This window comes from Taeniopygia guttata, chromosome 26 (assembly GCF_048771995.1).
Source record: "Taeniopygia guttata chromosome 26, bTaeGut7.mat, whole genome shotgun sequence".
Lineage (NCBI taxonomy): Eukaryota > Metazoa > Chordata > Aves > Passeriformes > Estrildidae > Taeniopygia > Taeniopygia guttata.
Window position 1 is genome coordinate 3,626,664 of NC_133051.1, and position 26,669 is coordinate 3,653,332.

General features: G+C 49.4%; 2 protein-coding genes across 5 annotated transcripts in view; one reads left to right on the forward strand and one right to left on the reverse strand.

Annotated features, from left to right (window-relative positions):
• CEPT1 (choline/ethanolamine phosphotransferase 1) overlaps positions 1-10,362 on the forward strand; it is a 33,042-nt gene extending 22,680 nt beyond the window's left edge. For 3 of the 4 annotated variants that reach the window (XM_072918900.1, XM_030292135.4, XM_032753121.3), the window contains exons 5-9: positions 750-834; positions 5,598-5,729; positions 6,376-6,534; positions 7,720-7,845; positions 9,469-10,362. In XM_072918900.1, the coding sequence (XP_072775001.1) occupies positions 750-834; positions 5,598-5,729; positions 6,376-6,534; positions 7,720-7,845; positions 9,469-9,588 (622 nt within the window). In that variant the 3' untranslated portion in view covers positions 9,589-10,362. The remainder of the gene's footprint in view (positions 1-749; positions 835-5,597; positions 5,730-6,375; positions 6,535-7,719; positions 7,846-9,468) is intronic. The other variant, XM_030292136.4, reaches the window with a different exon arrangement.
• Positions 10,363-13,174: 2,812 nt separating this feature from the next.
• DENND2D (DENN domain containing 2D) lies at positions 13,175-26,377 on the reverse strand. The gene is given in 13 exon segments (XM_030292131.4): positions 13,175-14,837; positions 16,121-16,360; positions 16,762-16,852; positions 17,481-17,522; positions 17,970-18,147; positions 18,281-18,429; positions 20,373-20,513; positions 20,601-20,678; positions 21,799-21,868; positions 21,999-22,111; positions 22,638-22,822; positions 25,980-26,111; positions 26,114-26,377. Coding segments are annotated over 13 exon segments (1,680 nt in total). The 5' UTR covers positions 26,313-26,377; the 3' UTR covers positions 13,175-14,775.
• Between the last annotated feature and the right edge of the window lie 292 nt (positions 26,378-26,669).

A 26,669-nucleotide genomic window follows, 5' to 3' on the forward strand; every position in this document is an offset into this window, starting at 1 on the left:
TATATATGTATGCATAGAATGTGTATGCCTATTTATAACATATATAGTGTATATGCACCCATATATATATCCCACCAGCAAGTCCATCCTCTTCATTTCACTTGTATTTTTATATACTCCTGGCATTCATTTGTACGCCTGTTTTCCCCTCTTTCTACCTCCAAGACTTTTACATGCTCTTTAAAACAAAGTGATAAATTCCCTGTTTTCTCCCATTCTTCCTGCAGCACATCTTGGCTCTGCTGGAACCAGAAGTGGTTTCTCTCCTTGCTGCCACTGCACCATTTCCGTCAACCCTTTAGAGATTGTGTTTCTTTTCAAAGCTTGATGCTATTCAGAGAACATTCATATTAAGATAGGGTAGGGAATATAATAGGGTTTAAAAATGCATTTTTAGAATTTTATCATCTGTACTAAATTCTTTTTTTTTGGTGGACAAGGTTAAAATTGAATATTTATTTCTGCAGCTGCCACTGGGCAGTGAAGAGTTCCAATGTTTCTGGTTGATAAAATGTATTTCTGTTATTGCACTGTGAAGTAAAACAAAATTATAGCACAACATTGCTCTTAATTTGAACAATAAAACTAAATACATTTTTGTCTTCTAAATTATTTGAGTTTTTCTGCTTTTCCTCAGCCTTTATACTGTGCATGACAGAGTTGTGCTGCTGAGCTTGCGAATAACTGACTTGAAATTGCTTTGAATAATTTTGCTTTTTTTTTTTTTTTGGCTTTTTATACCTAATCAGAATTGATGTGACTGAAGTACAAATCTTCATAATAATCATGCATTTACTGGCAGTGATTGGAGGACCACCTTTTTGGCAATCTCTGGTAATTTTGCTCGTGTTCTTATTTTATCCTTTGTAATAGTCCCGTGATCACTGAAGGACTCCTGCACATCTTGAGACAGTTTCACTTCTACAGGAAGGTTTCACTTTTCCTTATAAATGGAAACAGATTTTTGAATTCAGATCCCACGGAATTAACTGTGGATTCTGTCTGTACCAGAGTCATTAAAACAAGGTTATTTTATACACTGTGCATGCAGGTAAAAAGCTATCAAACCTTGCATGAACTTAAACCTTTGGTGAAATCCTGGCCAAAACCTGAATGAATTTCATGCAGCAAAAAGTGGAGGAATATTAAACTGGGGTGAGGATTTGGGGGAACTCTTGGAGAGCAGTTGGGAGCCATCAGTAGATAATTTGGCCTGAATGTGGCTGATGACTTGATTTATGTGAGGAGACAACCCCTACTTGTCAGGAATTTCCTTTTAAACTAAGATGGTCCTGGTTAAATGAGTTGCTGGCACAGCCTGGCTGCAGGTCTTTTATTTATATCTATGTCTATGTATATATCTATATATAATACGGGTATGTTGATATAGGCTCACCAGGCCATGTCAGCTGACAGTTTAATAATAATGATAATTATAATAATAACAATACAATAGTAAGTATTACTGAAGCCACATTGAGCTATCAAAATGGCATTGTCCACAGAAAACCATGTATGTGCATACATAAATTAAAAATATGTAAATTTACTGGAAGTAAAATCCAAAGCATTGTTGTCATTGAAAGGTTTTCCTTCCTGGTTATTGATCTTCTCTCTGTATTTGATAAATACAATTCTTAAGGAGAAAGAAATCTTGATTTCAGTAACACCAAGAGATTGTCAAAAGTCCTGAAAAGCTTCACCCCAAATGGATGAATTTCTAATGTGCTCTATGTAATGGGAGCACTGAAGCCACTGTATGTGGAGAGGATCCCAAATGAGAGCTAATCATGGCTATCCTGGTTTTGCTGCTTGCTTTCAGGCTTAAAACCCCGAAGCCCTTAATTAATTCAAAGTAAATACCATCTATAGGGAAATACAGTGGGTAGGACTGACTAGAAAATAAAAATGAGGTTACATATCACCTTATTGGTGCCAAGTTTTCCAGACATTTTAGTGTGTCCAACATCCCCATGCAGCTATACTTTAATATTCTGTGTTACCAAAAGAATTTCACAATTCCTATTCTTGGTTTCCTTAAAAAAAAAAAAAAAAAAAAAAAGAGGGGGGAAAAATGCTGCTACAGCAACCTCTGTCACAGTTCAGTAATGTTTGTATGAGCTTAGAAATTGATCTCTTGTTATTAAATAGCTTAAATAACTCTAAAACAACCTTTTAAATAACCCTTCTCAGCAAAATCTTGAAAACTATTAGAAGTTCTGGGTTGCAGCAGCATTTGCCTAAGGCAGCTCCCAAAAATATTAAACTATTTTGGTTGGTTTAACAGAGCATTTCTCCAGAGAACAACCCTAACCAGGTCTCCCATGACAATTCTGTTTAATTCAATGAGTGATTTTGTGTTCTTTTAGAGAGAAATGGTACTTACTGCTTGCAGAGCAAAATAAATCACACAACCCCTTCTCACCCAGCCCTCTATAATCCTTTAATACTTGATGTGATTGCAAAATTGGTGGTTTGGTATTTTCTGTTTGCTTCTGTTCGGGGGAAATATGGAGTAGATGTGGTTGTGTACTCAAACATTCCACTTTTCAAAGGAAAAGCAAAACACTCTGAACAGGCAAAATGCAAAGTTGTGAATTTTGGCAATTGTTGCTTTCATTACCTTTCTTTTATTCCATAAAACTGTGTGTGCCTATCCTGGTTCCCTTATTGCTGGCAGTGTAAATTCTCTTCAAAGCCTCTTAAATGCTGCCCCCCATACTCCTGGAGCTGAGCAGTTCCTGTGGGATGCTGAGTATGTCTCAGCTTGGATCATTTGGGGCATGTGAGTAGAGCAAGGAAGCTTTGGGTAACTTGTTTAATAGATCGTATATTTGGAGTTGATTTTCCTGCTTGAAGCAAGAAGAGTGCTGCAATTGCTGGAGTTTTCTCCCATAGGGTCTGAAATAAGAAAAAGCACAAACACTTTGGGAATATGAAGCTGGAATTCAGCCCTCTGGAAGTTGTTCTTGGGCAGATGTGACTGCAGTATATCTGGACAGCTCCGAACTCCAGCTGGGATCCAGCCCTGTGAGAAGGACTGCAGGGTTCAAGTTGCCCATCTGGCTGTGGTATTTGTGGGATTGGTGAGAGGAGTTCTTGGAGGAAGTGGCTCTGTGTCTGTTCGTGTGGTCTCTTACATGCTCCCTCCCTGCTTCTTCCATGAGCTCTTAGCTGGGATCTGCTCTGGCCTATTTCCTTATAATTTTATTTTTTAAATCCCAATTCATTCTGCACAAAACTGATGAAAGGTTCTCTGGAATCCTGACAGTAATTTGCTGGCAAAATATTCCAGACTTGCTTTAATGCTGGCTCTGGCAACCACTCCCAACTCCATCTGTTGCCTACTGCCACTTGGTTATTGCCACGCCTGGGCTCTTCCCAGACAAAATCTGGAATCATGGAATGGTTTGTTTTGGAATGGACCTTAAAGCTCATTCAGTCCCACCCCCTGCCATGGGCAGAGACGCCTTCCACTGGACCAGGTTGCTCCAAGCTCTGTCCAACCTGGAACGCTCCTTTCCCAGGGTTTACCTGAATTCTGTAGCTCTCTGGGCAATGCAGCCTTCCGTCTGTGATTGATCTCAGAGGGTTTAACAGAGAACATAATTTGCCTGCAAAAGATGTGACTGGTGATGCTTCCCTGCATTGCTGACATGGTTTTGGGAAGTTCTGCCTACATGTGACTTTGGATGAAGCGCCTGGAATCACCAGGAAGGGCAGAATAATTGCAGGGACTGTAGTGATTCATGGAAGACCAGACAGGGAAGCCTTGCAGCTGTCTTCCAGTGTCCTCTAAGTTAAAATTCAGGGGCTGCAGTGCCACTTTGTAGGAAGATTTCCCTCTCTCCCTCTACTCAGAGGGAAAAAATAAAAGTAATCTGATATTTGCTTGATTTTGCTGCTTCCCACTTCTGGCTTTGTTGATCCCATTTGGTACACAGAGAAATTCAGCAGTTGCTGACTTTTTAATCCATTCCTGGCTTTCCTCTGCCAAATTTTTCTATGTGGCTGTTTCTCAATAATTTTTTCAGGCATATTTTGCACTGATGCAGCTGCTGTGGAGACCAAAAGGAGGGTGTTAAGAACCCAAAATTGGTCAAACTGGGTGTTATAACAGTGTGGCCTTATCTTCTCCTTCCCTGAGCATCCTTTTCCAGTGTGCTAGTGGTAGCTGGGAGTTCACAGGGTGTTTTTCCCAGCCAGCTCCCTTTGTCTTGGGGACATGTCAAGCTTAATGTCTTTTGACTCCTGTAATGGAGTTTGCTACTGTTTCCTTTTGCTTGTAGAAGTCAATCGACCCCATCCTTTAAATACCAAAGTTCTGAGGCAGAGGCCAGCACTGGTACCTGCTTTTAGAAGAGCTTGAGGAGTCCTGAGCCTCCTGACATTAATGGATGATTACAAAGTGGTGCTCCAGTCTGGCAGTTCAAGCCTTCTCTTTACTTGTCTTTATTCTTTCTCTACAATCTTGTAGGAAATGTCTTTTTTTTTGCTTTAGCAGAGTAACCTTAGTAAGGGAGAAATATATTTGAGTGTCATGAAACTGGGTGGGATTTGGGGAGTGGGCTGAATAAGGCATGAAGGGCTAAATCTCCCCTGCCTCTTAATCATGCCCTGGAAAGATGAAGAGATTCAGTTGCTGAATGGAATAGAAAACTTAGGATCTTCAGGAACAATCTTCAAGCTCTAGTAGGGTTTGGCCAATGCTCTTAGGCACAGGGTTGGACTGTTGGGCTGTGTAGGAACAGGGGTTGGACTGGATGCTCCTGATGGGTCCCTTCTAACTCATAATATTCCATGATTTACCTGCTGAAAGCTACTCTGAGAGTGTAATTAAAGAAAAATAGAAGGAACTTGACCTGCTTTGGCCTTCTGTTCCTGGCCAGACTCATTGGGGAGCCAAGTAGTTATTCAGTTGAGTACCATAACTTCAGTTCCCGAATAAAGAGCTTTTAGTAGTTGAATAGATACAGTTGGGAAGTTTTGGGTAGTTATCTCTAAGCACTTGCTCCCATAACATATTTCCTGTGGTTTACTTTAGACTACTCTTCACTTCTAGTTTTTCCTGTTCTGCTTGAAATCTAACTGTTAAAAAACGAAGGAAACTTTCGAAACTGCTTGTTCTCCCCTTCTTTAGCAACCTCATCCTTCCTCTCCTGGGTCACTGACTCTGATCTGAGTTGTCTGGTCTCTTTGCTTGCCTTGCCTTGTGCAAAAGATTGGATCCAGTACTTGAAAGGGTTTATCTGACCATCCCCAAGTGGCTCTTGTTCTGTGCAGTTTGATCTTGACTGCAGCTTCAGGAAAGGTGATGATTCTCTCCCCTGGGATGATTTAGAGCAAGTTCTTGGTTTCTGTCCATTTCTCTGCTTTTGGTGTCTCTTCTCTGGTAACTGAACATAAGTTTGGCTTTCTGGGAAGCTTCATGGAAGCTTTTGGAAAATAAATTTTTCTCTGTAGAAATGTCAATCTCTGTATAGCAGAGAGAGAAGAGCAGATGTTGTGTTGAAAAGTGGAGTGTTTGAATGCACCTGAAATATTAACCCAAATTTGAGTTTGTGCACATTTTAACTTCTTGTCTCTCTTCCATTAAGATTCCAATACTGAATATTCAGGTGAAAATATTCCCAGCTCTTTGTACTGTGGCAGGAACCATATTCTCCTGTACAAACTACTTTGGTGTGATCTTCACGGGTGGAGTTGGCAAAAATGGATCCACTATAGCAGTGAGTACCTTGGGCTGCCAGTTCCTCCTCAGCACTGAGGCTCTTCAGCCAGTTTCTATTTAACATAATCCCTCCTCCATGGAAAATATTTTCCCTTCAGCTCCTTGCTGGCTTGGGAAAAACAAATTCATATTGTGTGTGTAAGAACTGTAGATTTAGGAGTAAAGGTTTTTAATTTTTTGATTAAAAATACTCATTGTACTTTGATTTTTGTTTTTGAATTAATGAGATAAACAAGTTACACAAATACACCCCTCACCGAAGAGTTCATAGAAAATTCCTGTGCAAAAATCCATTCAGAAAGAAATTTTTCAAGAAGATTCTGGGTTTGATCCTTCTGAAACATCATATTATTTATATTACCAATGTAAAGGAACAAGGGGAAGTGTCTGCACAAGCACCTTCTGTTGCAGTGTTCTTGCTGCCTAAAATCTGATTTCTTTAGCGCCAGAAAGTTTCCACCACATTCTCAGCTGCTGCATGCTCAAGTTTTGCTACTTTCTGTACCTTTTACCACCAGCATTCAGAAATATGTTTCTGATGTGCTTTTATTTTTAACCCTTCATTGCACACCACATGAGGAGCTCTTTGAGATTTCTTTGCAATGTGCACATTTTATTAACCTCATGCTTTAATCTCACCACAGGGAACAAGTGTCCTCTCACCTTTTCTCCATATTGGCTCAGTGATCGCCTTGGCTGCAATGATCTACAAGAAATCTGCTGTGCAGCTCTTTGAGAGGCACCCCTGCCTCTACATCCTGACTTTTGGCTTTGTGTCTGCCAAGATCACAAATAAACTGGTGGTGAGTACACCTGAGTCTTGTTGCAGGAGAACTTTTGTAGATTATGGCGCTCTCTGGGTATTCCACTGAGTAACTTGCACTTGTTTGTGCGCTGAAGAGATACTTGTGCTTTGCTTTAAGTAGTCTGGAGGTGCAGCAGAGTCTTTTTCTCTTTGAAAGGGCAGTGGAAATGTGGAGTTAATGCTGTGGTTGCACAGGTAGCACTAGACAGCTCAGAGCTGTTTCTCTCCCTTCCCTAGCTGTTAATTCACGCATTTGCAATGTATTTGTGCATGTGTGAAGAGTTGGGCTGGAACAGAGGTGGCTGGTATCCCCCTCAGATGCCAAGGGGAGGAAGGTTTGGCAGAAGGAGAGGAGGTGATGGAGCTGCTGAGGTTTGGAGCACTTCCTGAGGGTTTAACTTGAAGAATTGGAGGAAAATAGGGGTTAAAATTATTAACACGTTTATACAAGGGTAGAGGTGTCAATGAATGAGGCCTCAAAGGCCATCTGAGTTCTGCAGGCCTCTGTTGGGCTGCTGTGAGCTGGGTCAGTGCTGGACTGAACTCACAGTGAAAGAGTTTAAATTCCTAGTGGAAGAAGAGTTTAAGCTCTCAGTGGAAGAAGAGTTTCTTTCTTACCAGGCCTGCTTTGGTGCTCAGTCCCATCCCAGCTGTGCTGTGCAGTGAGGATGGAGTGTGGGATGCGTTCTGTGCACACAGGGACGTAAGGAGGGCACACTTGAACACCAAAAATGTTTATCAAATTGTAACCAGAGAGAGGTGGTGATCCTTATGGAATGAGAGGAAAAGAGGTGGAGAGAAACACCAAGTGTCCTTGACTTTTTGAGCTCCAGCAGCTGTGAGTTTTTGTTTCCAGGCTCAACTTTACTCAACTTTAAACATTACCAGTCTGCTTCCATTTCATTGTTTAGTTTCTGGGAGGAGGAAGAGGTGAGCTAGAAAACTTGTTAGTTTTTTTTCCTGTGCTACATTCTCTGCTGTAAGAGAAGATGCCTCTCTGCAAACTTTGCATCTCTGTAGCTGTGGAGCACCATGGTTCAAACAATATTTTTGCTGCCACTTGAGTATTTGGTATTTTGCAGTAATGTGGCTTGAACTGTATGGTTTTGGCTTTGTATGTTCTGAAATCACTATGCCTTGACTGGCATATGTTTATTTCTTAAACTTCCTTTTTTTACTGCAGGTTGCCCACATGACCAAGAGTGAGATGTATCTGTATGACACAGCATTCATAGGCCCAGCATTGCTGTTCCTTGACCAGTATTTTAACAGCTTTATTGATGAGTATATTGTCCTCTGGATTGCCCTGGTGAGTCCAAGTTTATTTTATTAATTAGCTCTGCCACTAATACATTGTGTTGGCTGTGCCCACGCCCGGATGTGCCCTGGCGTAGGGGTGGATTTGAAGCTGGTGCAGAGCTGAGCAGGGTCACAGTGTCCCTTTGCAAAGGACATCAGGGAGGGTGAAACATAGATCTTCTGGAGGGAGCTGGACAGGCTAGATCCATGGCCAAGGCCAGCGGTGGGAGGGTCAGCCAGGCCAAGTGTCAGGTCCTGTCTTCAGGTCACAACAGCGCCATGAAATGCTCCAGGCTGGAAAAGGAGTGGCTGGAAAGCTGGGAAAAGATCTGGTAGTGCTGGTGACAGTGGCTGGACATGAACCCAGGTGTGCCCAGGTGGGCAGCAGCACTTGGACTGTCACAGCCGTGGTGTGCCCAGAAGGCCCAGCATGGTTCCTTGTGCTGGCGCTGCTGAGGTAGCTCCAGTCCTGGGGACAGCTCTGGGCCCCTCCTGGCAAGAGAGACTTTGAGGGGCTGGGAAGGGAACTGAGCTGGGGAAGGGTCTGGAGCACCGGGAGCAGCTGGGGGAGTTGTAGGGGCTCAGCCTGGAGGAAAGTTCTAGCTTTGCACAACTCCCTGGCAGGAGGGTACAGCCAGGGGGATGTTGGGCTCTGCTCCCAGGCAACGAGGGCCAGGGCAAGAGGAAACGGCTTCAAGCTGCACCAGGGGAAGTTAAGGTTGGATATTAAAAAAAAAAAAAAATCTGAAAGAATTAATCAGGCATTGGAATAAATTGCCCAGGGTAGTGATGGAGTCACCATACCTGGAAGTGTTCAATAGGTGTCTGAATGTGGCACCTGGTGACATGGGTTAAGAGTGATTATGGTGGCTCTGGGGGTGATGGTGAGACTCAATGATCTTGAAGGTTGCTTCCAACCTTGATGACTGTGGTAGTTTAAAATTTCAAAGCAATTTAGCAAATACTCAAAGCTTAAATTAGAATATTTTGCAGATGATTGTTGCTGCCTCATTAGCAAGGTCTCTGTGATGGGCAATGCTGGGGTGCTCTGGCTGTGGCTTAAGCTCTGCAATGTCTGTCATGAGTCCAGCACCCATTGGGATAAACACCCTAAATTCAACTTATCAAATGCACAAGTTTAATGTACAAAAACAGTGTTAGCCTTTCAGTAAAATTATGTTGAGGTGATGGGAAAAGACGTGTGTGTGGCTATCACCATTCAGAGGTAATGGGGCATTTAACAGTATCTCTGTAGCTGCTTTAACTCTTCTCCCCTTTCTGATTGTATAACTAAAGGTCTGTCTTGTCTTAGGCTGGAAGAAAGCCTAGCATTCCCAGAAACTCTTTAGGGGGTGATACCCCATGCCTGGAAGTGTCCAAGGACAGGTTGGACAGAGCTTGAAGCCACCTAGTGTAGTGGAAGGTGTCTCTGCCCATGGCAGGGGTGGAGCTGGGTGGGCTCTAAGGTCTCTTCCATCCCAAGCCAGTCTGGGATTCCATGGTTATTCCTGGACTTGGAGATTCAGCTCAATGGACCGCAGTGCTGTGGTTGTGGAGTGTGGGCTGTTACACCCTGTGTGGCACATAAGGAACATGTGGGTATATATCATGTGGATGATTTTTTCCTGTGCAGATCCTGTCCCTGTTTGACCTGCTCCGATACTGTGTCAGTGTGTGCAACCAGATCGCTGCCCACCTGCACATCCACGTGTTCCGCATCAAGGGCTGCCCCACGCACTCGAACCACCACTAGGGATGGAGAAGGAGTTGGGTTTCTACAGGAATGGATGAAGACTTGTAGGAGACTAAGGCTAAAAGCAGATAAGAACAAGTAATTTATAATAATCAATGTTGTATAACTTTTCTTCTTTGTTATCAGTAACACTCCTTAACTAGTCTCCTGCCTGAGAGAGTGAATTCCAAGTACACCTTAGTCAACTTTCCATGTAGTCAACTCTGTTGGTTCCAAGCCCGGGAAAGCATGCAGGAAGAAAATGCTCTGTCTTTGTAATTACCCTGATTACAAATTAATCTCTATATGGTGAATGGATCCCCACCAACTGAAGTTTCTAATGTAGTATAATTACAGCTGCAATCTGACTTGCTTTTAATTTTAATATTTCATCATCTCTTAGTGAAATACTTGTTTAGTGTCCACTTGGAATTTATTTACTACAGACCTGAGCTGGTAAAAACCCAGAGATATCTCACTAAGTTGTGTGGCTGCAGCAGCTGCCAGGTGGGAGCCAGGCTGGGGTGGTTTTTGCTCGTGCATTGCTGACAAAGCGGTTTCATGCTGAACAGGGTCCTGTGAGCCAAGGGGTGCCCGGCATGCAAAATAGTGTGGTATCTTTGTCAATTAATTTTATTTTTTTAAATAAACATTATCTAAAAAGACAACTTATTTCTCAATTTTCTTCAGTAGAAAAGACTATAAGAAAAAAAAATTTTACTGTTTACTTTTTTATGTATAAAACTTAAGCAAAATTTCCTTTCTGCTCTTAATAAATAAGAATTCTGAGAGCAACAGTTGTCTTGAGATGTATGTGTTGCTCTGTCTTGCTTAGACTTGTGAATGACAAACCTGCCTGTGGTTTAAAGAGTAGTTTTCCAGTGTTTTTAAGTGGATCATGTCATTCCAGGATCTCTGAGAGCTTTGCCTGCTATATAGTGCAGTAAGTTTGGGTTTCTTTTTTCTGTCATTGTTTTCATACCATTTAACTGTGGTGAACTGCATGAGGGACACTCAGATTAATGGAGGGTTTAATTGCATGTTAATGAAGTTCACATGGTACCACAGGCCCTGGCACTGATGGGAACTTCGGTCCTGAGCAAAGGGGCTAAAGTACTGAGCAGGGAGTGACTCTGGCCAGGATCTGCCTTGGCTGTGGGGTAGCTGCTGGAGACAGAGCTGGAATGCTGGGATCCCATTTCTGAAATCCCAGCCCTCTAACCATGGAGCATCTCTTTGAAGGTGGGAAGGAAATCCTCTGTGCTGGGAGCCCAGGCCAAGGCAGTGCCTGTGCACAATGAATTAAACACAGGTCATGGTCAGAAAAAACAAACAAACCAAAAAACCTCACACCTCAGTAAGCATAAATCAAAACCTCCCTCAGTTCCTGGAAGTGCTGTCTTGGATTTCCTGTGATACCCCAGTGATTAGAAAATGTGCTCAGGAAGTGGAGAGAAAACTCAGTTCCTGCAGTGCTTAGAGAGGTTTGAAACCCTTGTGCCCTCTCCCTGGGCAGTGCTCAGTGTCTGGCTGCCGTGGACTGAGAGATTGAGCTTGCTTGTGTCCTGGCAAGGACAGGACTGGAGGGGTCATGGAGGAAGGTGGCTGTGGTTTAGTGGGCTGTGCTAGGAAGTGGAGCAGAGGTGCCAAGTCCTTGGCAGAAGGAAGTGCCCAGTCTTGTGGCTTCTGTGCTTGGAAGAGTCTTGGTTCCTTCCCATGGAGTGGCACCATGTCAGCAAGTGAGGTGGAGGTTGTGTGTCAGCCTGGGGGCACTGGGAGAATCAGGAACATGCTCAGGATGAGGAGGGGACTCCTGTAAGGCTTCCCCACTCCACCCTTGCACTCCCACTTTGAATCTTGTGAGCAGCAGTTTTATGGCAAGCGCAGCTGAGACTTCTTTGGGGACCCAGCCCAGTGTTGGGGGTCCTGTCAGGGTCCCTGCCAGGCTGGAGCCAGAGAGGGGATTCGATTCCTGCACCTGATGCATCTGGGGCAGCTCCCAAGTGTCCTGGAGCTCTGCTCCAACTACCTTGGTGCCAGGAGCATCTTCATGTATGAGGTGACAGTTCTAGAATGACATTTTTTAGATGTCATTTAGGAATTAGGGGAACTTGCTGAGTTTTAACAGCAATGAGCTGAGCAAGGGGCTGCTACTGTCCTTCAAGGGCGGCAGGTAAATCTGCAAGGGAAGAGCCTGGAAGGGTTTGAACATGCCCTTTACAAATCACGTGTTTCCTTTCATCAGCATGAAGTGGGTGCAGAACTGTTGCTTGGAAAGTCCCTCCCTTGGAGTGTGAGTGGTGTCCTTGAACCAGAATCAGTCTGGTGGTTCATCAAATCCAGCCTTTGACCAAACGCCTCCGTGCCCACTTACCCATGTAAACAAGGAGATTTCCTGCTCTCAGTCCTCAGAGGTTTAAGATTAGGCCACTCCAAATAATTTGTTACTAATACTTGAGACTGGAGAAGAACCAAAGCCTTTAAAAGGCTGTGCAGGGCCAGACTTCCATGTGCAAAGCTAAAGCCTGTTGCTGTTCAGAAAATGCAATAGGACACCTTTTTCTGAGCTTTTCTCAGAAACTCCCTGGAAGTTTGGATGCCCCCAGCCAAGAAAAAATTCAATTTCTCTGCTGATACAATTTCAGTGTTATCAGGGAACAGTCACTGCTGGCAATCCAAGACCTCTAAAATGCTGCTATGGCTCTGGGTATGGTGACAGATAATGGAATAAACAACCTTTCCACCTGCTTTGTTTGTGGCCATGAGTCACCTCAGATGTGCTTGTGGAGTTGAGAAGGGGGACAGGAGATTTGTGGGCTCAGCCTGATCTCATGATGGGGCCCTTTCTGTTGTGTCGAGAAGACACTCGGGAGGGAGAACTTCTGTAGCAGCAGCACCTAGGAATGAGAACACGCCCTGCTACAACAATGCAGTTCTGCTCTGCAGGTTTTCCTCTCAGTTTGTAAAGAGAAGCTGGAAATTTCCACTCAGTGTTGTGTTGGCTCTTTAAGAACTGTGTAAGGAGTTCCCTTGCTCTGATAAGGGATTTAGCACAGGAAAGGAGCAGGTCAGGACACCTCAGGGCCTCTTTCTGTGTCATCAAAGCATCAGCTTTGTTTCAAAGCACTATTTCTCTCCTCTTCCCATCCTACCCAGCTTGCCCCAGTACCTCCAGTGCTACTGTGTCCTAGCTGTGAGTGTGGAATGGAGCTGCAGAGGAGTTTAATCATTTCCAGAGGATGAAAACTACAGCAGTTCCAAGGTTATGGCCAGGTGGGATTTGAGTAGGGTGGGAACAGGGGCTGTTCCTGCCCTGGAGCGGTGGGAAGCACTGGGCTGTCACCCTGTGCTGGCTCCGGCAGGGTGAACCCTCCCAGGACTGTTTGCTGGCACCGAGGCCACTGGCAGAGGGTGACACATACCAGAGTATGAAATTATCTTTCCTAGAGCAGCTGCATAGCAGGGATTGAGTCCCAAATCAGCAGCAGGGGCTGAGCTGCCTGCCAGCCGGGCCCCAAGTTGTTTGGATGGTGTGAGTTGGCCAGTGCTCTGCTGGGAACTATGTTAACAATTTAGCAGAATAAATGAGCTCTTTTGAATTCAGGGAAACATTTCTTGGCGTTGTTTTATTTACTGTTGTAGGCTTGGATCAAGTGTTGGGCAAATCTCGAGCAGGAAGAAGGATTTAAAAATACACTGTGGGTTATGCTGATGTGCTGCAATGTGACCCAGCCCCAGTGTCCCTGCTCCCAGAAGCTCTAGCTGAGCCTTCCTAGGGTGTCCCCAGCACACAGTCTGTCTGGGCATTAAAGGGAGGGTATTAAAACCAGAACTTAACAAATACCTGTAAAAAAAGAAGAGTGAATTTTTACACAAGGAAACAGTGATATGACAAGGAAGGAGTGGATTTAAACTAAAATGGGAGATCTTTAGATGGGATGTCACCGTCCCTGTGAGGGTGGTGACGCCCTGGCACAGGTTGCCTGGAGCAGCTGTGGCTGCCCTTGGATCCCTGGAAGTGTCCAAGGCCAGGCTGGATGGGGCTTGGAGCAACCTGGGTAGTGGAAGGTGTCCCTGCCCGTGTCAGGGGGTGGAATTGGGTGATCATGAACATCCCTTCCACCCCAAAACAGTCTGAGATTCCATGATTCCAGGACATTTTTGATATTTTGATGCCTGGTGGGTACCAGGTGATGTGACAGCCTGGCTGTAACATCGCAGAGAGAAGAATGAAGCTTTGCCTTCATTCCCAGCCTGTGCTGGGAGAAGTACTACGTTGGGTTTCTGTTGATGGGACCAGTCAGTTCTGCAGCACCAGCCCAGCTTCCCTGCTGCAATATTTATTTCCTGGGTGAGTGTATTCCAAAAGGATAACTGTCATTTAGCTTTAATCTGCTGCTGGCCTCACATTTCAGAGAGGAATTGCAAGGTTTTAAGAGAAGGTGGCACCAAGACCAGACCCAAGGAGGATGGTGACACGTTTTACTCTGGGATGGAACAAATCCTTCCTCCCTCACCTCATTGAAGCTGTTGATCAGCTGTTTCCCCTTGACACCCCACAGCCATGTGGCCCTCAGTTTTCTCTAGCACAAATAAATAACCTGCTGGAAATGAGTATTTTTGTTTCCTTAGAAAGCCAAACTTGGCTCTATGTGGCACCAATGATGCAGCAGCTGCAAGAGAGGAAACCACTAACACCGCCCCCCTGCCTCCACTCCTGCTGGTGTTCAACAATGGCTCAATAAAACAATATAAACCCAGTTGTTAATAACAAAACCTCAGGAACTGTGCAATGGGATGTTCCTTATTTGCAAATCCCTGGTTTGTTTTAATAAGAAGTAACATTATTTCCTACTCATCCCTTTTTTTTTCTCCCTTCTAATAGTTACTCTAAACCCCTGTTGTCCTGCAGCCAGCCCTGGCTGCCCTCCCTCTGTGTGAGGTGTTGGGGGGACAAGAACCGTGCAGGGCCAAGCACTGGGAGTCACAGTCTGTCCCTGGAGTGACCACCATCAGGAAAGAAATCCCAGCCTGGTGCTAGTTCTGTGCAAAGAGGTTTCCAGTGCAATGATGCCCTGAGAAAGAAAGGGTGCTCAGTGCTGCCCAGGCAGCTCAGGAGTCCCAGGTGGGCAGGAACAGAGTCCAGTATGGTGCTGCTGGCAGGGATGTGTCAATCTCAGTCCTGTTCCCCTGCTCCCACACTGGACTTCAGGAGTCCCTTCGGTGCTTCTTCTGTTCATGGTACTCTATTATTTTCTGCTGGAAATATGCTGTGGAGGAAAAAAAGGTCATGGGCAGGGTGCTGGTGTTTGGAATGGGGCATACAGGGCTGCCCAGCCTGAATCCTGGGAAGTCTTTGTGTCCCAAACCCTCCTGGGTTATGGACACCTGCACCCACAGAGGACCCCAGGAAAATGTGGAAATGAAGTGTCCAAGGCAGGTGGATGGGGCTTGGAGCAGCCTGGGATTGTGGAAAGTGTCCCTGCCTATGTCAGGGAGTGGAACGAGATGCCCTTTAAAGGTCCCTCCAACCCAATTTGTTGGAATTTTGGGATTCTGTAAGTCTATGAAATGGGGGTGGTTGCAATGCCACCCATCCCTCTCACCCAAAATAGGCTTTATTATGCTGGGTTAGCCAGAAGTTTTAATCCATGTGTTCACTCCTATTCAGTTTTGTGTTTCCTACCAGCAACGAAGGGAGAAAGCAGCAGACCCAGCAAAAAGCCAGAATGGTGATATAGACAGGGAATACAATACGAAAACAGGGATTATGCTATCCCTCTCTTTCTCCCAGGTTTTCTCTATAAGGTCTCACATGAAAGGGCAGAGAAGCAACACCTGAGGCAGTGCCAGCAGGAGTCTCCCGGGTAGGGTGGCAGATCACAGCCCAGGATGTCTCCATCCTGCAATACAGTTTTTGGTTGGCTTCCTCCACCTCTACTGCCCGTTTGTGTGTGTCCCAGGCTGGGAGGAGGCTCAGCTCTGCCCTGTGCCCTGTAAATCCCCGGGAAGGGGGAAAGACCAGCCCTGCTGCCACGGAGTTAGGGGCTGAGCTGAGTCAGGCTCCTGGCAGTTGCTGCTGTGCCCAAGCCAAATGTTTGTGCTGCTGCTGCTTGTTTTCAACACAGAGCTCCCAGTGAGCTGGCCCCAGCTCCAGGTGAGTGACAAGATCTAAAACGAATCATTAGAGTCCAGAATCTCACGCTGTTTTGAGCTGGAAGAGACCTTAAAGCTAATCCAGTTCCAAACTCTGCCCTGGGCAGGGACACCTTCCACTAGACCAGTTTGCTCCAAGCCCCATCCAAAGTGGCCTTAGACACTTCCAGAAATGGGGAGTCATAAATGAGGATTTTTTTTTTTTTTTTTTTGCTTGACAGATATGGAGATGAGGCCATTGAGAGCAAACAGGATCTGCTCAGTGCCCTGAGCACCCTCAGCTTGGGCTGCATCCCATCCCTCACCAGGCACGAGGCATCTCTGCCCCTAAACCAACCAGCCCAGGGTTCCACAGAGCTCACCCCACAGGGGAGGGGACGAGAAATGGGACCCTTACCTTCCTGTGGGATCCTGCTCTTCTCCGCCTCCTCAATAAATAGGGAGAACATGTTTGTCTTCACAAACTTTTTCAGGAACCTGCGGCAGCTCTTGGAGGCGATGGCCTTGCAGAAGGCTCGTTCCTGGAAGCTGCCAGAGCCGCTCCTGCCCCACTTGATGTGGGAGCCGTAGTGCCCGACCAGCCGCACAAAGAAGTGCACGAAGGCCTCTGACACCAGAGCGTTCAGCTGCTCCGAGGCTAGAAGGGGACACGGAGCACGAGAAGTGGGGATGAAACCTCTGAACACAGACAGGACGGGCTTATTTTAACCTGGTCTGTGTTTGCATCCCAAGGAATTGCTTGCTTAGAGCCTTCCTCTGCCACTAATCAAGGAGCAGACTAATTTTGCTGAGGGAACCCTGGCTTTCCAGGGTAGCAGCATCTTAATGTTCTAAATATTAGCAAAAATCCATTTTTCCAGCAGAATTATCTGTTCCTGCTCTCGTGTTTCAAAGGACAGAGGAAACCCCAAGGGATTACCCCTGCAAACAGGGGGAGAAGCATCCCAGACCAGGTGACTTTAGGAAAATCCCTTGGTTGAAGTCTCTAGCCATGGAGAGGGCAGATCAGGGCTCTTTTACCATCACAGACATCCTTACTGTGTTCGTTGTTGTTGCTGTTGTGCCTGTTCAGAGATAGCAGCATCTCGTTCTGCAGCTTTCCAGGCAGGATCTCCTCCTCATCCCCCACCTGGAAGGCAATGGGGCTGTGAAGCACTGGAGGGAATCCAGCTCAAGGGGCCGTGGGTTGGTGCAGCCCGTCAGTGGGGCTTTCAAAGCTCATTAATTAATCATCATCATAATGTCCTGCAGAGATGTGGGTGTGGGATATCCAGTGCATGGACCCTGCTATTCTGGCTCAAAAGCCAGTGGCTGTAGACATCCCCACATGGGATGTTCCCCCTGGAGGGTGCCACTGAAGATGGCTCTGCCCCCAAGATTATAGAACCACAAAATCCCGGACGGGTTTGGGTTAGAAGGGACCTTAAAGCTCATCCCATTCCACCCCCTGCCATGGGTAGGGACATTTTCCACTAGACTACAATGCTTCAAGCTCTATCCAGCTTAGCCTTGGACACTTTCAGGGATCCTGGGGCAGCCAAAGCTTCTGTGGGCAATCTGAGCCAGGGCTTCACCACCCTCACAGGGAAGAATTCCTTCCCAAAATCCCATCCCAAAATCCCATCTAACCCTGCCTTCTGACAGTTTGAAGTTTAAAAATGTGGAAGCTGCCAGGTAGCTGACACCAAAGGAGAAAAGGCCCTTCCTGGGGTTATCCAGGCCACCCCCAGCCCCACACCCATGCAGGGAGGACCTACCGCCCGGATGATCTTCCCTTCACAGAGATCAACTATCAGAGCCTGAAAGAGAGCAGGGAGTGAGCAGGTTTAGCCCTGCCAAGGCACCTGGGCTTCCTGCCACCCGTTTTGGGATGGGACTGGTGTGTCACCAGCCCATGAGGGTGGCAGGAGAGGGATCAGCCCCTCTCTGCAGGAGGGACCTGGGCAGGGGGACCAGGGCATTTCCCACAAGGACAATTTTTGCTGCAGGTTTGGTGGCTTGTCCCCACAAGCTTTGCTCTGCTTCAAGACTGGGATGACCCAACACCAGCTCCTGGAGCCACAGGAAATCCCAGGGGAATGTGGAGGTATTGCTCCAGGTGCCAACATGGAGGACACCCTAATTTCCAGCCTCCCTGGATGAGAAAAGGGCACAATCAGAGCCTCTGGCCCCAGGGCCAAGCCAAACCTGCAGACACAGATTAACTGATGGCTCCATCCAGCTGCCCTCCCCTCCAGATGAAATACCTCCTCCATTGGCTGCTCCAGGACCCGCTCCAGGTGCCGCCTCTGGATGCCGACCATGAAGGGTGTGGGACAGCACACGGTGTCCAGCAGGCACTCAGGGACCACGGGGATGTAGGTGTGAGCCCAGGTGAAGGGGTACAGGAGAGCAGCCACAGCGTGGATACACTGAGACAGGACACTGTGGAACAGGCAGCCAGAAGTGATATCACGGCAGGGAGGAGGGAACATCCCACCTCGAGCTCTGCTGTGTCCTGTGCCAATTTAAGGGCATTTTTAATGGGCATTTTTATAATAAAGAGATCAGGACTCACCTCAGTTCCTCAGCCAGGAAAATGAGCCGTCGCTCCAACATGGCAGAGGCGAAGATGAGCAGGATGAGGTGAGGGCTGAGTCGTTGGAGCAGAGCCTGGAACTCCACGTGCTCCAGGTGGGCATCCACAGGCCGTGTGAGCTCAATGAGCTGCCAAGGAAGAGCCACAGAACCCCAGCTTAGGAGGGGCAACACTCCCCCTGTCCTGCCCTGGTTTCCTGAGAAGGTGATTTGGAAGTAATTAATGACCCAGCATTTGCAGCATCTGCACCGTGTCCACGTACAAGGGACAAACCCCATTTCATCCTGCCAGGAGGTTCAGCCTGTGCAGTGCTGAGAGCTCAGGGAAGCCATCAGTAACGTGCACTGTGGGGCTCTTTATTTGGGTATTGGATTTTTAACCCAAATGCCTCTTTTCTCCAGTGTTCCCAAGTCCCTGGCAGGGAGTGGCAGGGACATGTCCCATCTCAGTGTCTGAGAGGTCATCTGTGAGCTGCCAGGAAAGGGAGGAGTGGGGAGGGCATGACTCCTACAAATGCCACAAAACCTTCCTCTAAAGTGTCTCTGGCAGGGTCAGCCTGGCAATTCCTGGCTAAGATTCCCCAAAAGTGAGGCATCTAATAGATATTTGCAAGGCAGGCTGGCTACTAAGCTGCATTTGCCCACAAGTCTCCCAATTCCATCAATCCCTGTGGCAGCCAGACATGGTGAGTACTGAAAGGTTAACAGGACTGTGCAGCTCATAACCTTGGCTCTTCTCCCCACCCTTCACGAAGAAAATCCCCATCTTTCAGGAAGAAAATCTCCTTCTCCACATGCTTTTCCACCAAAGCAGCAACTTCTCAGCCAGCAGCATCAGGCTTGGCTGGGCTCCACAGCCCCTTTCCAGCATAAGTCCCGCCCCATCCCCACCTCAGCCCATGCAATATCCAAGATTTATTTCTCCTCCTTTCTTGGTCTCAGTGATCTCCTTGCTCCAGACCCTGCCCAGAGCCCAAAGAACATCCTCATTCCTCCTCCCAGCTCCTCTGGCAGCCCAGGCTGTGCTTCCAACCATGGCCCTGGGACAGAGCATTGAGCAAAGTCTTGCACAAGCTCCCTGCATTAAGAAATCACTTAGATCACCAGCTGCTAAACTGCTCTAGAGAGCAGGGATCCTGCTTTCAGGATGGCACATCCATGAGATGCTCAGCACTGAGGATATTTTGCCCAGTGACAGAGTGGATCCTACCTATTTTTCCAGCTTGACTTTGCCACAAGAAAAGAAAAAACTAATTAAAAAGCTATGCCCATGCGAGTCTGGGCTGTGTGTGGGCGCAATGAGATCATCTCATCCATGCCTGGATCAGGTCTTTTCTCTACAGGAAAAGACTAGGCTTGTCACACACCTGCACTTGCCTGAGGGGCTAAACCAGGCAGGAATCAAGACTGGGAGTTGAATACAGTGGTATGGAGAAGAGTATAATCATGCAGTCATGGGATCATCAGGGTTGGAAAAGCCATCTAAGATCATGAACTCCATGTTCACCACTAACCCCCATCCCCAAGTGCCACATTCACGTGTTTTTTTTAACACTTCTAGGGATGGTGATTCCATCACTGCACTGGACAGGCAGTGCCAGTGCCTGAGCACCTCTTTTGGGAAGCAATTTGCAGCCCATGACAGCCCTTGCACCACTGTGCTCCCCAACCTTCCGGAGGAGCTGACGCTGTCTCAGGAGCAGGAGCAGGAGCAGCTCCCAGCCCCTGGCACAGCAGGCCCCTCCCAGCCCCTGGCACAACATCCTGCTCTGGCATCAGGGCCAGGCAAGTCCCAGCGTGTATGGAGAGCTTTTTGTGCAGCAGCTCCAGATTCAGGCTGGGGGAGCTGCAGAGGTGGCAAAGATGGAGCAAAGGGATGGGCTCCATCCTCATCCTCACCCTCACTGCTCTCCTCCTGGGTCAGGAGAGAGATAACACCCATATTCCCAAGGGATGAGGCCTCTGGCAGCCTGACCCACCCTGTTCTGCTATGGTCAGCACCCCTGGGTGCTGCAGGGGTGGAGGATGCTCCCAGATGTAGACCAGGAGGTGCCCCCGGGTCCCCCACCAACCTCTGTGCCCGACTCAGGGATGAAGCTTTTGATGGTGACAGTTTTCCCTGGAGCTGGGAAGGGCGATTCCCGCAGGCCCTGCATGAAGGGGTAGATCACTGCCATGGAGATCTGGCGCCTCTTCTCCACTTCGTCCAGGATCTGGGTGAGAAAGATATGAGCTGAATCCCCAGCAGATAAAGGAGCAGTCACCAGGGCCACCACTGGGCCAGAGCCCCATGTCCCTACCTTGGAGAAGAGCCCAAAGCAGCCCAGGCAGCTGATGATGCAGAAAACCTCAGGGAGTCGGACACCACGCCCGGATGGCTGGAAGAGTGTGGGAAAAGGATTTGAGCATCTCCCAGCCCCCTGCACCAGCTCCACACTCTCCAAAGGGATCCTCACTTGCTCCCCTCAAATTCCCAGTCACTCACTGGGAGATTTTCAAGGCTAGGGCCAAGGCCAATGATGCAGCTGATGTTGGAAAAGCAGAGGGTGCCCAGAGGCCATTTGGGTGCCTAAGCTGTTAATTGTTTTGGTGCAAAGTCCTTTGGCATATTTGCAAACTCTCCTCCCACCCAGGCACACATTCTCCAAGACATCCTGCCCCACCATCCTTGGGGTTAATCCTGTCCCCTGCTACAACAGGGGCCATCACGATGAGTTCTTTGGATTTTTTTTCCCTTTCCAACTGGACTATCCTGGGTCTGTTTGCTCTCTGCACTTTCAGCCCTCCAGACATTCACTTCCAACAGCCTGAGCTCATCCCTGGATGCTGAAATGGGAAGGTTCACCAGGATGAAGGGACGGTGGATCCAGCTGTTGTCCAGGCTATGGCACAGAGGTGTCCTCCTGGATTTATGTCCCTGTTTACAGCAGCAGCCAGGGAAGACCATTGCATCTCAGAGCCCCTGAGCTGGTCAAACCCATGAGCTGAGAAACAGCCACTGCTCAGATGCAGATTTTGGGGATGGGGCTGAGGGCTCCTAACTCCGTGGTACCTGGATGGCTGCATTAACATTCCCATCCTGATCCCAAGTGGGATTTGCAGCCATCCTGGCCACAGCAGGCATGGGAAAGGATCCAGGGAAGCTGTGGAAGCCAGTGAGGAATCACAGAAACCGTCCAGTTTGGAAAAGCCCTCCAAGATCTCCAAGTCCAAAAGTAGCCCAGCACCACCATATTCACCCCTGAACTGTATCCCCAAGTGCCACATCCACGGGCTTTGTGAACACTCATTGTTTCCTCCTTTCGGCATCTGAGTTATGCCTCAGCAGAGAGCTTTAAAAACCTGCTCTGAGTTTTTAAACCCTCTTGCTGCTCATCATCACTGGTGGCTTTCTGAGGCACGTCCCCAAGAGCTGAACTCTGGGCCTGGAGGAGGTGACGTGTCCCACCGTGGGGAGGGAGTGACACCTCCGATGAGTGTGGGGTAGGGAGGGCTCACCAGCAGCCGCCTGCAGTAGCCAATCTTCCTGCTGCCATCCACATTTGTCAGGACAAAAGAAAAGGTTTCGCTGCAAGGAGAGAAAACAAGGGGCTGGGATGAGCTGGGATGGACTGGGCTGGGCTGGGCTGGTCCTTCCAGCCCTCAGGAGTCCAGCAGGGGTGGGGATCCCAGCCCAGACCCTGCAGTGGGGCAGGTACCTGGTGAACTCAGTGACAGGTGCCCAGTTGTTGCCGTCAGGGAAGCAGAAGAGGGGGATGGCTTCGAGGAGACGTTCCTCCTCCTCCTTCTGGCCCTTCAGCAAGTTCTCACGCTGGATGAAAGCGATGCCAAGAGTCAGGGAGATGGAGGGTCCCCATCATCACCAGGAATGGGGTGGGATTCAGTGGAATGAGGTCTGTCCTAAAGCGACCCCTGGCTCTGAATGATGCAGAAGGGACCTGCACATGTCTGGACAAGCACCTCCCAAAAATCCAAATTTTGACTTTCACCCCATGGACAGTGAGGCAAAGCAGAGGGACCCTCTGCAAACTGTGATCTCTTCCTGTGCCACCTCCCTGAGATGTGATTTCCCCACTGTAGTTTCCCTTTTTGGGACAGGAGGCCAGGGACTGTCCCTGGAGTTTCCTCCCGGGGTTTGTGGCCCTGGGATCATGGGGAGGGACAGATGGTCCCAGCAACCCCAATCCAGGGCAGGCAAAGCCCTGGGGCCTGGGACTGTGACTCAAGAGCATGGTGCACCTTTCTCCTTCCCTAGCTTTAATGATGGGGAAGGAACAACATCCCTTTCTCCTCTAAATGTGGAAAACAAATCTTATCAGAAACACAGGACTAAATACCTTTGGGAACTGGTAGGTTATTTTGGGTTCATAATGTCCATCTGACATCTTCTTCAGTGATACCACCACCAGGTACTCAAAGAAGAACTGTCCAGCAGAATAGAAGACTGAGCTCCGCTCCCCCTGATTCCCCTGCGGTACCCGTGAGGGGGTGTTTTCTGCAGCAGAGGCCCCATCTTTTCCTTCTGAAGCCAAAAAAGATCCCATAAAAATCCAATCAGAGTGCAATGAAAGGTGTGAGGTGTCCTGAGGGCAAGGGAAGACTTGCAGAGTTACACGTGAACTGGCTGAAGGGAACCAGGTCCTGGTGCCCAGGACTTTTGGTCCCCAAAAATGAACAACTGGGGATATGAAAAGGAAAGAGAAATGGCTTTTATGAGTCTTTTAGGGAAAATCCCGAGACACTCCGAGCCTTCCTTTGCCCCAGCCCAGTGAGGGCAGAAGGATGCTCAGAGCAAAGCAGACACATGGAATGAGGGAGAGCAGATGGGCTCTGCATTAAACACCTGCAGGGAGGTGTGGGAATGTGTTTATAGCAGTTAATTTTATTCTCTTAGGGGAAGTAAACAGCAAAAAACCAGCCCAGATCTTGTTTGAGCACCTCCTAAAGCTCCCATCAGATGAATCCCAACCTCTCCCTCTCAGGTGTTCTGGGAACTGCTGATTGCAAATGAGCTACTTGAGGGTTTTCCCTAAACCAAAGCAAAGCAATTCCTGGAGATTACACCCCAGTCCTTGTTGGGCTGGTTGGGGAGGGCATCAGTTGTCACACCCTGAACAACAAGGAATAGGAGGGAAAAGAGCCCCATCCAGCATCTCCAAGGGCCCTGGGATGACCACAGTGGGACAGTGAGATCCGAGGGCTGGAAAGGAGCTGAGTTAAATGCTGGACAGAGACTGCAGCCAGGCCATGTCACTGCTCTTCCCTCTCCCAGAGGCCACTTGTGCCTCCCTTTATACCTTGCTCTTGACACACCAACTGTCCTATCTCTGATTATGGCGGGGAACTGGAGCAGAAAAGTTGAGATCTCTTCTAGGAATAGCAAGGAAAATAAATATGTGGCTGGATGAGATTACGGGCTCTTGCAGCTTGTCCTCAGATCCCAGAGTTTGTCCCTGGGCTCTTCAAGGCATGGCTGTGATCAGCTGTTCCCATTATCCTTCTCCATGTATGGCATCCTCCTCCAAAAGCAGTGCTGGAGGACACCCTGCCAACATGTCCCTCCAGCTCCAGAGCTATCTCCTTTAGTCTGGAAACACCTCTCCAGCCTTTGTTCCAGGTCACTGGGAGCTGATGGGAACAGAAGGCTCATAGGAGGAGGTGACACTCATGGTCCCATCACAGGATGTTCCTTCCCAGGGACTGGAAATTCCTTTCCCAGCTCAGGGTGGGGGGATGCTCAAAGCCACCCCTTCGTGCACCCTGGGGCTGTCCCACCTCCACATACAAAGTCCTTCCTCTTTGGCAAGGTGAAATTCCTCCCAAAAATTCATCCCTTTGTGGCAGGTGAAGGATGAGACCTGGCTGAGGATACCTCTGGTTTATCCTCATTGGGGATAATCCTGGACCTGCCCAATGAGGAGCTCCAGGCCAGGGAAAAGTTGACAAGATGTGCGTTGCTTCTCCCACTCTTCCTTGGGATGCTCCAGCAATGGCTTTGGTCTACTCCTACCTCTGACCCAGGCAGGGGGTTGTTGTAGGGGGGACCCCAGGGAAGAAGGCTGTGTCATGGCAGGGCTGCTGGTGTCCCCCATCCATGCTGGACACTGGCATTGGCTGTTTTCCCATCACCAGGGCAAGATGAAAGTGCAGTTAAATCCTGCCTATCCAGTTCCATTCTGCATTTCAGAAAACAACAGATCTGCTTTCCAGCAAGGACTGCATTTGCATTTTGTCCATGGGGTTTGCAAGCAAACAAGCCAAACCTGCTGCTCTGGAGAGCCTGGCCTTGCCAGGCTACAGCTCTGCCTCTCACACGTGGAAGTGTGGATCCCACAGCAGTGCCACGTCTGGCTGCAAAGCCCTCACTGGCAGAGCCCAAATCCCTCCAAGACCAAAACTCCCCATCCCTGGGCTGGAAGATGAGCTCCAGGGTGTACAGAGGGAACTGTCAGGCAGGCTGAATGTGCTGTCAGAGATCCCAGCGCTGCCCCAAACCGGCAGCGCTCACAGTGCCTCGTCTCCGGGGAACATAAGTCAGGGTCAAAGAGCCAATGACTGTCCCATAGCCCGTGTCAGGAAGATTCAGGTAGCACCCCCAGCCCCCCAGCAGTGGGAGCATCCCCTGCAAGGAAGGGAAGCAGGCGGGTGGCCACGGGTGCTCTCGCAACTCCCGGATGGAAAGTGGCTGCTGGTGACGTGGATCTTCACCCTTCCATCCACCGGGCACGGAGAGGGCAAAGGCTGCCGCGGGCTTTTCTTATCGCTCAGCCCCACTCTCTGCCTGTGGCACAACCGGTTTCTTTCCTCCCGGAAAACTCCCGACCTCTGGTGTGCCAAGGTTCCCCGACCTGGTTTGCGGGGAGCTCAGCTTCCCGTGCCGCCCACCTGCCCCAGCGGAGAGGAATGGCTTTGGCTTTCTCAAACCTCGGGCAATATCGAGCTCATGCAGAGCCAGAGCCAGCACAAACAGACAGGGAGGGGAGCGCACTAAGCCCCCCAGCCCGTAGACTGCTCCAACCTGCTTTGTTCTGCCTTGAGATACGGCAGCCAGAAACTCTGGTGATCCTTTCGGCACCTGAGGAAAAATCATAAATCCCAAAGAACCAATTTCTGCACTGCCTCCTGAAGGCTCTGCAACACCCAACTGTCCTGAGGGGCACCGTCTCCCTCGTGGGTCCCCCCATGGTGCCAGATGCCACACGCCCGCATGCCCTGCGGTGCCTCACTCAGTGGGGATGTGGGGAGACAGGGGATGTGGGGAGACAGGGGATGTGGGGAGACAGGGGATGTGGGGAGACAGGGGATCTGTGCGGCCGCCCCTGGGGCTGGGGGCTGGCTCAGCTGGGAAGGGGTGAGCTCCCGGGAGATGGGGTGCAGCTCTCAGAATGGGCTGAACCCCCGAGAACGGAGCAAGAGATGCGGTGAGTCCGGGGCAGGCTGCCCGAGCTCGGCCCCATGGGGTGGGGTGGGGTGGGAGCGGGCACGGCTGGACGGACCGAGCCGCTGCCGCCGGTCGCTGCCCTGCCCGGGAACGGCCCCGCTCCGCCGGCAGCCGTCGGCTCCCGCAGCCGCGGCACCGGGATGGACCTGTCCCAACACCGGCACCGGCACCGGCACCGGCACCGGCACCGGCACCGGCACCGGCACCGGCACCTCCCGGAGCCCCTCCCGCCCCTCACCTCTGCGGCCGGCGCGCCGCAGGCTCCGTCGCAAGAAGCTGCCGATGGAAGCCATGGTGGCCCCGGTGCGGTCCCGGGGTGGTCCCGGTGCGGTCCCGGTGCGGTCCCGGTGCGGTCCCGGTTCGGTCCCGGCCCGGCCCGGCCCGGCGGGGAGCGCTCGGCTTCCGCCCGCCGCACTTTCGCTTTCCCGGGGGAGGAGGGACGGCTCGGGGCGGAGAGGAGGAGGAGCGGCGAGCCGGGCAGCACCTGGCACCGGCCGGGCACGGAGCACTCGTCCGGGGAGAGCGCGCACTGGGGCACGGGGTAGTCCGGGAAACCGGGAGAAACGGGCATGGGGGGCCCGGGAGGATCGGGAATGAGGGGAGCAGGGAGCCAGGAGGATGCCAGGAGGAACTGGGGATGGGGGATCCGGGAGTACAGGACATGGCGGTAAGGGAAGAACAGGGAATGGGAGTCCTTGGGAGCACTGGGGAGGAGGAGTCGGGAGCACCGGGCACGGAGGACCTGGGAGGAAGCTGGATGCGGGGGTCCTGGGAGCATCCAGGTTCTGGGAATGGGGGAGGAGGGAAGACCTGGTTGCAGAAGAGCAGGAGCACCGGGCACTGGGTACAGGGAGCACTGGGATCTGAGACTGAGCGGCACGCTGGTCGTGGAGGCAGCGGGAATGAGGGAAGTGGGAACGCCATGAGT